Source organism: Passer montanus, unplaced genomic scaffold (assembly GCF_014805655.1).
Source record: "Passer montanus isolate IOZ18808 unplaced genomic scaffold, ASM1480565v1 scaffold78, whole genome shotgun sequence".
NCBI classification, from domain to species: domain Eukaryota; kingdom Metazoa; phylum Chordata; class Aves; order Passeriformes; family Passeridae; genus Passer; species Passer montanus.
Window position 1 is genome coordinate 610,510 of NW_024373034.1, and position 12,783 is coordinate 623,292.

Here is a 12,783-nt window from a genome sequence, read left to right on the forward strand (position 1 = left end):
ACAGTGATTATGTTTTTGTTTTTTTTTTTTTAGAAAAACCTAATTTAAAGTGTTTAAGCAGCTGTTCTTATACTACCATGTAATGGTTAATACAGCATATAAAGACCATGCTTAAAAGAATGCTGTTACAGAGCTTTCAAACCTCTCTTTCAGAACAAACCTTTTCAAGAACTGAAGCCTTTTTTGGGTGAAATGGCCCAGTAAGACATAATTAGGCTTCGCTGTGCTCCAAAACAGCAGTTGTGAGTGACAGAAAACATTGGGAATAAAGCAAGTGACATGGCCCAAAATGAGTGTGTGAACAGAGGTAGAAGAGAGCTGCACAGAAATGCTGCTGGAAGTGCTCAGTGCCATGAAAATATACCTGAGGAACAGCAGCACTTCCACATGGGAAAACTGTGCTCAAATAAAACAATTTAATTTATTATTTAGCTGACTGTGAAGTTCTATAGTCTTGTATAAACAGTGACAAATGCTTTTGCTTATTAAGTGCTAAATCCAGAGAAATCAACTTTAAATCAGTAAAAGAATTTTGCACTCTAGGATGTTTGAGACATTAATTGCCATTTTCAGATCTCTTTTTTTTAGGGAACTTCTGAAATCAATTGCAGAGGATCCTGTGGAGCCAGAAGGAAGTGTGGGATGAGTGTTTAGTATTTTGTAAAACCTCCCCTTATATTTCACCTGTCTTCTGATGCTTGTTAGCTTTTTATTTTCAAACTGCTACCACAGTACCATAGGGGATTTGGAGCTTCAGCCTAAGTCAGTGCTGATAGCCAGGGTGACCAAATTAGTCCTGTGAACACTTCCAGAAAGTTGTCATTGTATTTTATGCCCTTTTCTTTCTTAAATGCAGGTGTAACAGGCACAATAGTGTGTCTAATCTTAGAGAAAGTTATATTTCTAATCAGGTTGAAGAGATTGGTTTAAATATAGCATCAAAAAATTAGATGTTGATACAGAAACTGCATGTTTTTCTCCTACCACCTCACCAGAAAGGCCAAATGTGCCTCACATAATTATCTTCTGGCTCTTGTTTTGGGGGATTTTTTCCCAACCACCCTCTTTTTCAGCCTCTAGTAAGGTTATATACCAGAAATTATTGGTGGTTTTGAAAAAATGTTACCCAGATCCTCATAGGGAGGAAACGGCGTCCCCTTTGCCAGCTCCTTTGTTTATCTTTTTGCTAGAGCTGCTTGACTTTACTTTAAAACTAAAGTTGACCCATAATTTTGTCCTAATTTATTTGTTTATAGTTACGGGTAAATCTTTACTTTCCAGCAATTTGAGAAGCCTGGAATGAAGACAAATCCAAAATCACTCCAGTGGAAACTCCAGTGGTGACAATGGTTTCAGGAACAGTTCACTTGAAGTGAAAGCTGAGCTGTTAATAGCAGCCCTCAAATATCTGCAAGTATGACCCAAAGGGGAGAGTAAATACTTTGGAACAGTGAGATGATGCTTCTGTATCACTTGAGACATGAACTGATGAAGAAGGATATTAATTGGCTTGATGAACACTGCAAGCTTGTATGTTTGTCTTGCTCTTTGGCAGACAATACTTGGTGAAGGAATTCAGTTGACTTTGATGGGGCTTGACTGTTCTGGGTTAAAAACTGCATGAATTTTTTAAAGGCTTCCACATCAACGTGGAGGAGGTGATTGAAAGTACAGATCATGGCTGTGCTGGAGCTCTGTAGGTAACTCCAGTGGAAGTGAGCATCATTGTTTTCCTTTTTGCCTCCTTAACAAGTTTAACTTTATTTTTCCTACTTTCTTGTGAAAGAAAGAGGTACTAATTAGGTGACTACAAAAGAATGACAGTTCCTGCAGGAATTATCATCTCTGATGCGGAATCATGGAATTGTTTAAGTTGGGAAATACATGTAAGATCATCAAGTCCAACCATTAACCCAGCATTGCCAAGCCCATCACTAAGCCATGTCCCTACATGCCACATCCATGTCTTTTAAATTCCCCCAGGGATATCTCCAGGGTCTCAGGGCATCATAGTGATCAGTTCTCTGCCGCTTTCATGTCCTTTCTAGTTTGTTTTCCCTGGTCCATTTTCTGGTTGTAATAAACTTTACATGTGTACAGTACCAGACATTATCTGGTTGACAAGAACAATTAAGGCAACCCCACCACAGCTGGGTTTCATAGATATGCCTAAAAGTGGATATGGGAATCCGTGAGGTAACTGGGCTGAGGTTTTCAAAGCAACAGGAGAAATAAAAGGATATAAACAAACAAATCCAAATTTAATTCAAGATCCAGCAGTATGTGTAATACTGATTTAATTACAGGATATCTTTCAAACATGTAACAGGGAGAGGTAGTGGAGAGAGTGCTAGAGGCACAAAGTCATTTTCCAACGTCTCACTGAAAGCCACAGGATGACAGAACATAGTCTTAAACTGCACCAGGGGAGGTTTAGGCTGGGCATTAGGAGGAGTTTCTTCACAGCAAGGGTGATTAAACATCGGAATGGACTGCCCAGGGTGGTGGTGGAGTCACCATCCCTGGAGGTGTTTAAGGATAAAGACTCGGCACTCGTGCTCTGCTCCGGTTGACGAGGTGATGCCCGGTCACAGGCTGGACTCGGTGATCTCCGAGGACTTTTCCAACCTGGCTGATTCTGTGACTCCGCGGGCAGAGCTCAGGCGGGGGCTGCAGGCAGGGAACGGGGCTGCAGGCTGGGAACGGGGCTGCAGGCTGGGAATGGAACGGGGCTGCAGGAGGGAACGGGGGCTGCAGGAGGGAACGGGGCTGCAGGAGGGAATGGGGGCTGCAGGCTGGGAATGGGGGCTGCAGGAGGGAACTGGGCTGTAGCAGGGAGCAGGGCTGCAGGCTGGGAATGGGGGCTGCAGGCAGGGAATGGGGGCTGAAGCAGGGAGCGGGGCCCCTCGACTCGGCAGCGCCGCTGATCCCGGTCCCGCGGCCGCTTCCCGCCCGCCCGGCCGAGGGCGGAGCGCTCCTTCCCCGTGACCCCGCGGCTCCTCCTCCTCCCCTCCCCGCTCCTCAGTGCCGACGAGTAACCTGGATTCCCGGCCCTCCTCCTCCTCCCTCTTTCTTTTTTTTTTTTTTTTTTAATGGCCATTTGAGTTTAGCCCCCTCCCCTTTCCTTCCTCCTCCTCCTCCCCTTCCCCCGACAGCGTAGCCGGGGCTCGGGCTCGCTCCCTCCCCCGTGCCCTCCCCTGGAGCCGCCGCCGCCTCCGCCGCCGCACACACGGAGACATGTACCCGGGAGCCCCCTCCGCCGGACCCGGTGAGCTTTCGCCCGGGTTTCTTTCCCTCCTCCGCTGCCCCCGGAGCGGCTTTCCCGGTCCGTGTCCGTGGGGAGCCCCGGGAGCTCCTCTTCCCCCCCGGCTGGGGCCTGGCTGGAGCGGCGGAGGAAGGAGGGTCAGGGCGCCGCCGCCACCTCGGGCAGGGCCGCGTGTCCGGAGGCCCCTCTGAGGGGAGGGTCGCCTTCCCTGCCGCGCTCCCCCCTCCCTCTGCCGAGCCCTGAGGCCGGCGCGGCTCCCGCTGCGGACCGGGGTCTCCATTTCCTCTCTCCCGGCTCCATCCCGGGATTCCCGGCCGGCCGCGTGTTCCTGGGCGGCCGCGCCGCGATAGTTGCGCGGGGAGGTGCGGGGGAAGCGCCCGCACGTCGGGAGCGCTGAGGGGCAGCGCTGGGCGTCCTCCGGCTCGTCTGTGCTGGGAGCGAATCTGGGAGCAAAGGAAAGGCGGACGTGCAAAGAAGAGTTAGCAACTCCTCTAGGGACGTTTACTATCACTTTGGGGAAATACAGGTTAATTCTGTGCGAGTTTTTGCAGTTCCATGTTTTCTCCTTTTTAGTGTTAGGCTGTTTCTGCGGTGAGAATTCTTATGTAGAAACAACAGTGTTTGGGTGATTGGCACCTGGTTTTCTTCCAGAAAAGTTTCAAAATAAATGGAACTTTATTTTGTGCTACTGTTCTCAATTGTTTTGCATAAAATTTCCTTCCTTAGAGGGATAATCTAGCAAGGACTAGTGTAGGGAAATACAGGACCTGTAACTGAGATGTCTTTTAGTGCTCCTCTTACAGATGCTTCGGTAAAAGCATTCATATCTTGGGATCCACAGTTAGGTGCTGGCTTTTTTTTTTTTTTCCTTTTTTTTCCCCCTCTGACTTGGTTCTCCTGAAGGGGCAGTAATCAGAAGTTATTATTTTCCTCTTGAAGTACAGTTCCTCTGTTTTTACTTCCTCACCGGGCTCTTACTGGCCCAGCAGGCAGACAGGTCTCTACAGCTCTGTGTGTCCAGACTGATGTCCAAGGTCTTGCTTCCATGTGTAACATCATTTGCACATTTCGGCACCAGTGACTGTAGAACTAGAGGTGTGATCCTTTTGGTTTCTGGTGTCGGGTTCCCTTGCTCAGGCACAGGTACACTTCCAGTTTACAGGTGTTCACAGTGGCTCACATCGGGCTGTTGCTCTGTCACCTCCTGGTGATAGATCTTGTTCAAAATTGTGCTTAAGGAGACAGATAATTAAAAATATTACCAGCCTATGGGCTGAGAGTAGTTTCATGTGTGGGAGTCTCTATTTACTCTCTATCCGATCCTACCAGTTTCCCTTTCACTTGGAATGATCTCCCAGCTGGTGGCTGCTGTTTGCCATCAGGGCAAACCCACGTTTGGTGTGGAGGAATGCTTTCCCCTTCCTGGAGCACCAGCCCCTTAACCTCGGGCTCCTGGCACTGCTGTGCTTTCACCTGTGCGTTGTCACCCGTGTGTGTCTCTGTTCTGCTGCCTCGGGCCGAGCTCATCTTGTGTCTTGTTTACTTCCGAGTTTATCAGCGTGGTTCAGCCCTTTCCCCTGCGCCGGGCTGGGAGCTGCGACTTCTTCTCCACATGGTGAGCGAGGCTCTGCTTCCTTCCTGTGAAATCATCCACGGACAGCCTCAGCAGCTCGGTGGCTTCTGGCAGCCCAGCAGCTTCCTGCTCCACACACGAGGCAGGGCATCTTGGAGATTTTTATTAGAGCGTGGCTGTGCTGTGAACCAGCCTGGAAGCAGGGACTCTGAAGTCCCCTGCCGCATGTTAATCTGAAAACTACAAACCCACCGTGTGTGAAATCCTGCTCGGAGCAGAGAGCACAAGTGTGGTTTACAGCCCCTCACCGAGCCAGGGCTGCTGTGAACACAGCAGAGAGCTGCAGCCTCTCCAGGTCTGTCAGCACATCCTTGACACCAAGGAAAGGCTCTGTTCATCCCTGCTCTGTCCGCATCCCGCTGCCCTCTCCCGACGCTGCTGATGCTCAGGAGCTGCTTTGCTCTCCCAGTTCGTGTCCAAACTGGGCTCTGCAGCCAAGTCCATCGGAGGGTGCCCCTGGTGCTGGCCCCCTGCCAGAGGAACCGCTCAATTTGCCACAGGGTTTGCTATTTTAGTCTTAATTCTTTTTCTGGAAACAGTATCAAGCAAGTTAGGAGGCCATATCTGACCGATTTCAAAACATTGCTGCTGAACTGAACATGCAGAGTTTGTTCAAACATGCTGTTATGTCAAGAGTAAGGTGGGTTTTTGTACCCATGAAATCACAGTTGTCATGAAATCACTGTTTCCAAAATTGGGAAATTAACGATCCCTTTTTGCTTTTTCCCAAATAGTGTCTGAATTCTTGACTTGGTGTTGAATTTGCTGTGACATTGTGTCCATAGCCTTTTTTTAGCTTCAAGAAAGTGTGAAAAGTCAAGAATCTGAAAATCTGAGAGGGAATTCTTTTGCAGAAAAATCTTGATACTGTTGCTTTTTGATGTACTTTTTTTAGAAGGATAGAAAAATGTCATAATAAAAGTACTGTCATTCAGTTAAAAGATTTGATTAAAAGCTGCCTAAACTTCTGGAACTTGCACTTCTGGTTCTTAATGTATTTATTAATTCTAAACTTAGCACAACACAGATTTCTCTTTTATTCTTTGAAAGGATATTTGGTTTTGCCTGATGTTGAGGGTCCTAATTTATTGTTGAAGCAGTAATTGTCTTATAAAAAGTGTGAAGTTGATTATAGCTTTGCATGTGAAATACCAGCTTTTTTTTCCCTAGCACAAAAACCAACTTTATTAAATTAGTGGAACTAAAGTTATTTTCTTGTCATTTAGTTTTAAGTTACCCTTTAAAATTGTGAATAGACTGTTGAAACTTGTCTGTTTTAGTTTTCAGTGTAGGTACTTGTTTTTGCCTTCCATGCATTTTCTTGAAGATTTTGGATGTTAGATGTTGATTGTCTTTCAGAGTCTTCAGTCTTAAAATGTGGTGCAGGGAAGGGTGTGCTCATGCCTTAACTGGGGTAGTAGAAATGGCAATATCTTCATCTGGTTGAATTTAATCCACCAGTGTCCTCTTAGCTTGTTTTTCAGTGGCAGTGGATGTTTCTCCTGTACATCCCTGTTAAAGGTCTGTCCTTCTCTTCTTAAAAAATCTTTTTCTGTTCTCTTGAGGGTCTATGTGGACCTGGTCTTTCTCTGCTGCTGGCATCACAGAATCATCCAGTTTCTTTGGCTTAATTTTAGACCATAAATGAATGCTGAAACTCCTTGTAAGCTGCCACACAAAGAGGAGGGAATGAAAGCTTTGTACGCAGCCTCAGCTCTCTTTGTTTTTGCTAATATTGAAATTGCATTTGACAAAGTTGCAGCCGACAAAACACAGAATCGCTTTTTCAAATGTGCTGTTGTCATTACCAATATATTTTCCTGAGGAAAGAAAAATTCTATACCATTATGTTGCCTCAGATAACTGTGTTCTTTTCAGGTGGCTTAAAGATAAGGTGGTTTGATAGAAAGATAATTGGTGGTGTCAGATGTGATACCAAACTTTCTCCTTTCCTTGGTGAGCTGAACGATGCTATTTGCTATTGAAAAGTGAAACATCTTTTTCAGCAGTGATTCTCATGCTGACTTTGCAGTTACATGGGATTTTGTGCAATTATTTTCACTTTATCTTGAAGTTTTTCACTTTTGCAGAATTGTTGTGTGCTTGTATGTACTCAGTGGTGCACTGGAATGCACAGAAGCAGTGCAGAGAACACCCAAACCTTCCTGGCTTCCAGGAAAGTTCTTTTTTCACAATTTATAGCTCTTCCTTCACTGCTATGACCACCAGTCTGCCCCTCTTTCACAGAAGGGTGGAAAAGGGACATAAATGCTTTAATTCAGTAAGAGAAAATGCTTTAGATGATCATCTGATGTTGTTGTACCCCTTAGAACTGTAGAGGAGGGAGAGATTTTTCCATTTCAGAAACCAGCCCTGCTAAACACTTCTGGCCTTCCAGAAATTGCAGGGATCAGCCAATGAACACAGTAAACTTCTGCTAAATTTGCTCTGCAAACACAGATAGTTTTAACTAATTAGGAACTTTACCTGCCTGATGAAAGTCCTGTTCATGTTGGCTAAGCCTGTCCTGACAACAGCTTCACAGAACTTTTAAGGGCTGTCAGAATTTTGGTGTTCTGCTTCCCTTACTTGATATTTATGCAAAATACTTGGTCCTGTTTTTAGTGATGAAATTTCTAATATTCAGCCTACCAGAATTTGTATCTAAATCTCTAAATGAAGAAAAGTCAGCCTCCAGTATCTTATTTTTGGTAAGTTATGAACTAGAGGAAAAAAAAAAAAGCTGATGGAAAATATTACGTAGTTTTGACTGTAGTGGCTGTGGGTAGGGATCTGTTCCATGCATTGTCCAATTAATTTGTTTTAGTATCTTGCTTCCTCTCTGATGTACTCACAAAGCAGCCCACTAAAATAAAATATCTCTTATCCTATTGACTGGGAAAGCACAGCCCTTTGAATTCAATGCCAAGGGATTTTGGGTTGGATTTTTTTCCCCCCCACATATATTGTAATACACAAATTTGAACTTAAAAATTTCATTATACATTTTATACTGCAGAAATTGGGAAAAGATAGACCTGGGTAGTATCAACCCCAGGTAGACTGAATTTGTGTAGTGTCTCTCATGTTTTCCACCAGAGCTGTAATTTGTGAGTTCCTGTGGTAGCCATTTCTAAGAAGTTGTGCCTTGAAGAGACTTTCTAGTACTGTCCAGGAAGTGGAGGTTTTTTAACTCCTCGAGACTGAGGTGATGTCTGTATTTTTATATACTTAAGACTGTTTTAAACAGTCGTGTCCTTCAGTCTGTTTAGTGAGCACCATGGATTAGTGCAATTCATTTTACCCTCTCTGTTTTAATGGTTTTGCTTTTATTGTTCTCTTTTTCAGAACGATATTCAGTGCTTTCAAATAAAAAGTTTTTGTGTGAGCATTATTTCATCTGTTTCTGTAGTCTGTCTTTGCATTTCGTATTAAGCAAAATTGCTTCTCCTAAACACCCTGTTTTGTTGCTGTGCTGCAGCTCTGAAGCCACGTGGCACCTGGTGTCCAGGCTTTCTAGGAAGGAAAGTTTTGTTTGGGTTTTTTTGTTTTTTTACTGTATGACTTCATAAAACTGGACACAGCCAAGGTGGAAGCAAACCGTTGATTTAGATGGGAAAGTACTGTGGAACCTGGCATAATCAAGTCAGTTCAAAGCTTGCTTTGAGGTTTTTCTTTTGAATTGGGTGCTCATTGAGCTGTCCACAGTGCTACCAAATTTTGTTGCTCTTTGGGTTGTGAAAGGGATTTATTTATTATTTTAATCACAGGTGTGGTGAGACTGATTTGTTCTCTCCTATTGTAATTTGTTTGTCTTGTTCTGTTTTCTGTAGTGCTGCTCAGTTGTGTTCTGTCTTGTGTGGGAGTTTATTGGCATCTGCAGTGGAGGTGTTGGGGACCAGGTCTCAAATTAATAAGTCTGGAGTCATGCAAGTCTCTGTCTTTGGGAGAAGCATTAAAATATTTAACTTTTCAGAGATGCAGAATAACTCCAGTTATGGGCTCTACATCTGCAGTTTTGAGCTCTACAGTTTTTCCCAAAAGCTCTCCTGGCACAACCTGATGAATTCCCTTATACAAGCTGTTTTATAAACAGAAGGTGGAGAATATTTTTAATAAAATATATGTAAGTCTGAAGACTGTGTGTTTAAACAGTACATGAATTTACTGTCTCGTGGTGTCACTTCCAGCGTGTGTTGGGTATGACAAGAGGAGATGCACAGCAAAACTGAAGTTTTCATTTTTTTGAGAAGTAAACTAATCTCAGCATGTTTTCTTCGGAAACTTGAAAATACACTTCTGAAACTTATCAAGTGTATCAAGTGATATTTATGATTTTGTATATAGTCTAGGAAAAAAGTAACTCTTTTGTGGCCACTGAGGATCTGCATTGGCAGTGTTGGACACTGTGGGTGGCTCTGTATAGCTGCTCATGCCAGAGAATTGCAACTTTTTGTCTCAGCAATGCTTTTTTCATGTTCCTAGTTTAGTCATGAAATTTACACAAGAGCTTATTAATGTGAGAAAATCAGGAAATTTTAATTTTAATTTAGTAGTAGGAAGTGTGTGTGGATGTGCTAATTTAGATTTATTTTAAATAAGCCAATTTTAGCAGAATTCCCAAGTGTGGAGGTTTCACTGGCTTAGCTAGATCAATCAAAAATTGTTTGAAGTTAAACCTGTCATGTAGATGAATAAAACTTTAAAACATAATTATTACTGGAGCCTAATTATGAAACTTGTTTAGCAAGTGTTTGCTATTAAAGGACAGGCATCTGTTCATAGAGAGGGTGAATTCCTGTCTAAATGTTGCTGTGTTCTTGACTTTGATAATGAACTTCTTTCTTTGTCCTTTCATACAGCTTGTGGTTTGCACTGAATGCTCCCTTTCTACTGGTTTTTGTGGGCTTTTTTAATCAATTTCTCTGTTGGTTTTACACTCTTGTCCCATCATATCTGAAATCCGCATGGAGGACAAGGCTTTGGGAGAGCAGGGGGTTTCCCTTGTTTGTGGTTTTTTTACTGCCAGTGAAACCTAAGGTTTCTCAAATAATTCCACTTGTCAACTTCAGCTCTGCTGACTTACATATTTCTGTTGTGAAACAGAACTCTCTCTACTGAGAGACATAGGTTTAAAAAGAAAACCCCAAAAACCACCAACCCTCCAAACCATAAGCAAAACAAAAAATGAAATAGAGCAGAAATCCAGGTTCATGTGGAAATGACAATGCAGAAGAATTAATTTCTCGGTGAACCAGCGCATTTCATTTTGGGAAGAGCTTCAGTGTTTAATGAGGGAACTCTTAGGAATAACTCATAGGGATTCAGAATATTTGCATGAGGGTGTGTTATTTAAAAGTCAGAGCTTCTTTCAGAAGAAGGAAACTTCCTGCCAGGGCAGGGAAATGAAGCTTTGTTGTCTGGGTCTCGTTATGTGATAAGAACACAGTAGTGGTGGTTTTTTCCTAATTGTTTGACTTGCAAATTCCCTTCAATGTCAAATTTCAAGGAGGCCTCTCTGTAGCAAACTTTCGTGTGACTTTTTTATGTTTCATAGCTGAGTTTTAGTTTGTATCAGGTAATATGAGAACATCAGTTGCTTACAAGAAGCAGGTGGAGGAAAAAACCCTGAGGTGTAATAGAAAAAAAAATTCTGATAGGGGACTTCTGCTGCCATCCTATTCTGTAATATCTCAGTTATTCCACTATTAGGAAGCTGCATTTTGCCCTCTTTGCAGTGATGCTGGAAACCACAGCCCTATCTCTGGAAACCACAGGAGATACTACTGCATGTTGAAGATGCTGCTGCAGCTGCTTTCACTATTTGAAATGATAAAATAAAGCACAACCTCGAATCTTAGCTGGGAATTTTTCTATTCTGAACCTAAACCACGAGAGTGTTTGTGTGTTTGTAGATTAATCCAGTGTGGTTGTGAGAAAAGATTTTTTTTTTCCCCAAGGAAGACATGACTACCTCTGAGCTACAGCTCTACAGTTGAGTTTTGTAATTAAAAAGTGTTTAGGAATGAAGACAACTTAATTTTTATTTTTAGATTTTGCACAGAAACACTGCCAGCCAGAGTCTGTGTGGGTATGAAACGTGCTTGCAAAGGTACAACTGAAAGCAGAACCATCCTAACTTCTTTCTTTAGTTGGCTGAGGACAAATCACTTCTGTGTTTCATTAAGTTGTGCACAATGCAGATCCCACAGGGAACATGGATCCGGGGCCTCTGTGGCACCAGCTCCCAGCTGGTGAGGCACAGCCCATGGAAAACCATGCCAGTGGCCATGGAATAGAGCCTGGGCCATTAGAACTCATGAATTCAGTGGAGCTGGTGTGCATGTGGCCACTGATGGCTCTGGAAATGCAGGAGGAGAGGATGGGGTGTGATGGCAGGGGAAGGAAAGGTGTTGGGAGAGCAGCACTGCTGAGAACTCTGACTCTGCTTCAGGGGATTTAATCTATCCTGCATCCTCTCCTGGGCTGTAATGCGGAGATCAGTTCTTACTGTTTCTGAGGAGGAAAAAAATAATCTTTGAGAGCCTGAGGTGTGGAGGTAATGGAGTGTCAGGGCGAGCTGTGCAGCTCTCGTGGTGTTGTGTGATGGCAGCTGGGGAGTGCAGGTGTTGAGGTACCTGGTGATGGGGCTGGGGCCCTGAACCCCTTGCTGAGCTCAGCTCTGCACCTGGCAGCAGCTGGATTTACTGTGGCTCCTGGGGACTGAGTGGAATTGCTTGTCTGTCTCATGTTCACACCAAGTAGTGGCGGAAACTTCAGTCTGTGTGTTAAATTTTTTGGGAGGGTCGGTGCTGATGTATGACTAAGTCATGCTTTACCAGCCTCGTGGTGACTCTAAAAGAAACCAAGGAAACCAGTGAAGGGTGGGTTAGGCTGTTTCCTACACACCTGTGCAGTTCCAAGTGTCAGGTAGTACAGAAGGAGAGGGAGCCACATTTCTTTCCTTACCTAAATGCAAACAAGGGGTAAGGGAAGCACAAAGTGGATGATGAATATGGAATTTCTGGTCTTACCTACTTTGGAGGAGAAGCAGCCTGAAGGGAGCAATAGGTGCTAGTAGGTGGGTTGGGGTTTTTTTGTTCCCTCTTAAAATATGTGTTTATTCACTTTGGGTCTTTTGAAATGGCAAAGAACACAGATTGTATTGAATGGAGGCATTGCTTTTTATGAATGCAAAAAATACCATTATATTCTGTATTTCAAATTGTTAACAAAGACATCTGGAGTTAGTTCAGCATCATTTTCTAAGGCATGGAAAAGGGAATGAATCATGATGGTCAAATGTGATAAATAGCACTAAGAATGTTCTCCATTTCCCCCTTCATTGAGTAGAAGCTTGCCTGAAGATGAAGTTATTTTGTACTTAGAATTCACATTTAACTTCAAACTGTGCTGCTGACTTGTGGGTAAGCCATAAGCATCCCTCCATTGTTTGGCTGAGGCTTGCTATTTGGATGACTTAATTCAAGCTGCAGCTTGTAATTAAAAGCATTTCTCTGTGGCCCTTAAGAAGGGTTTTGGTAGGACTTGGTCAAATTCCACGTGCAGGGATTGGTTAAGGCACCTGGTTTGTGAGCAGTGAGGGTGGAAGTTCTGCACTTGAGGTGCTCTGCCCCTGCTCACCCCACTTGTAGGTGGTGAGAAGCAGCTTGCTGGTATTCAACAATTTGGAGGCTGACTTTGAAGGTCAAGGCTGCAAGGAGAATGTGGGAGGAAAGCAAAGTACTAACACTTGGTGTCTTTTGCTAGTTGACATTGTCCAGAAGCAGCTTGTGAGCTGGAAAGAACCATTCTGCTTTCTGCTGGAGCCTTGATCTCTTCCTCTTCAGTTCTTTTGTTCTTACGTATTCTTTGAAATGTGGTC

General features: G+C 43.8%; 1 protein-coding gene across 3 annotated transcripts in view; it reads left to right on the forward strand.

The window, feature by feature from the left end:
- Window positions 1-3,116: 3,116 nt before the first annotated feature.
- Window positions 3,117-12,783, forward strand: part of AGO2 (argonaute RISC catalytic component 2) — a 52,251-nt gene continuing 42,584 nt past the window's right edge. For 2 of the 3 annotated variants that reach the window (XM_039731484.1, XM_039731485.1), the window contains exon 1: window positions 3,117-3,268. In XM_039731484.1, coding sequence (XP_039587418.1) covers window positions 3,238-3,268 — 31 coding nt within the window. In that variant the 5' untranslated portion in view covers window positions 3,117-3,237. Of the gene's footprint in view, window positions 3,792-12,783 lie in introns of all 3 variants that reach the window. The other variant, XM_039731487.1, reaches the window with a different exon arrangement.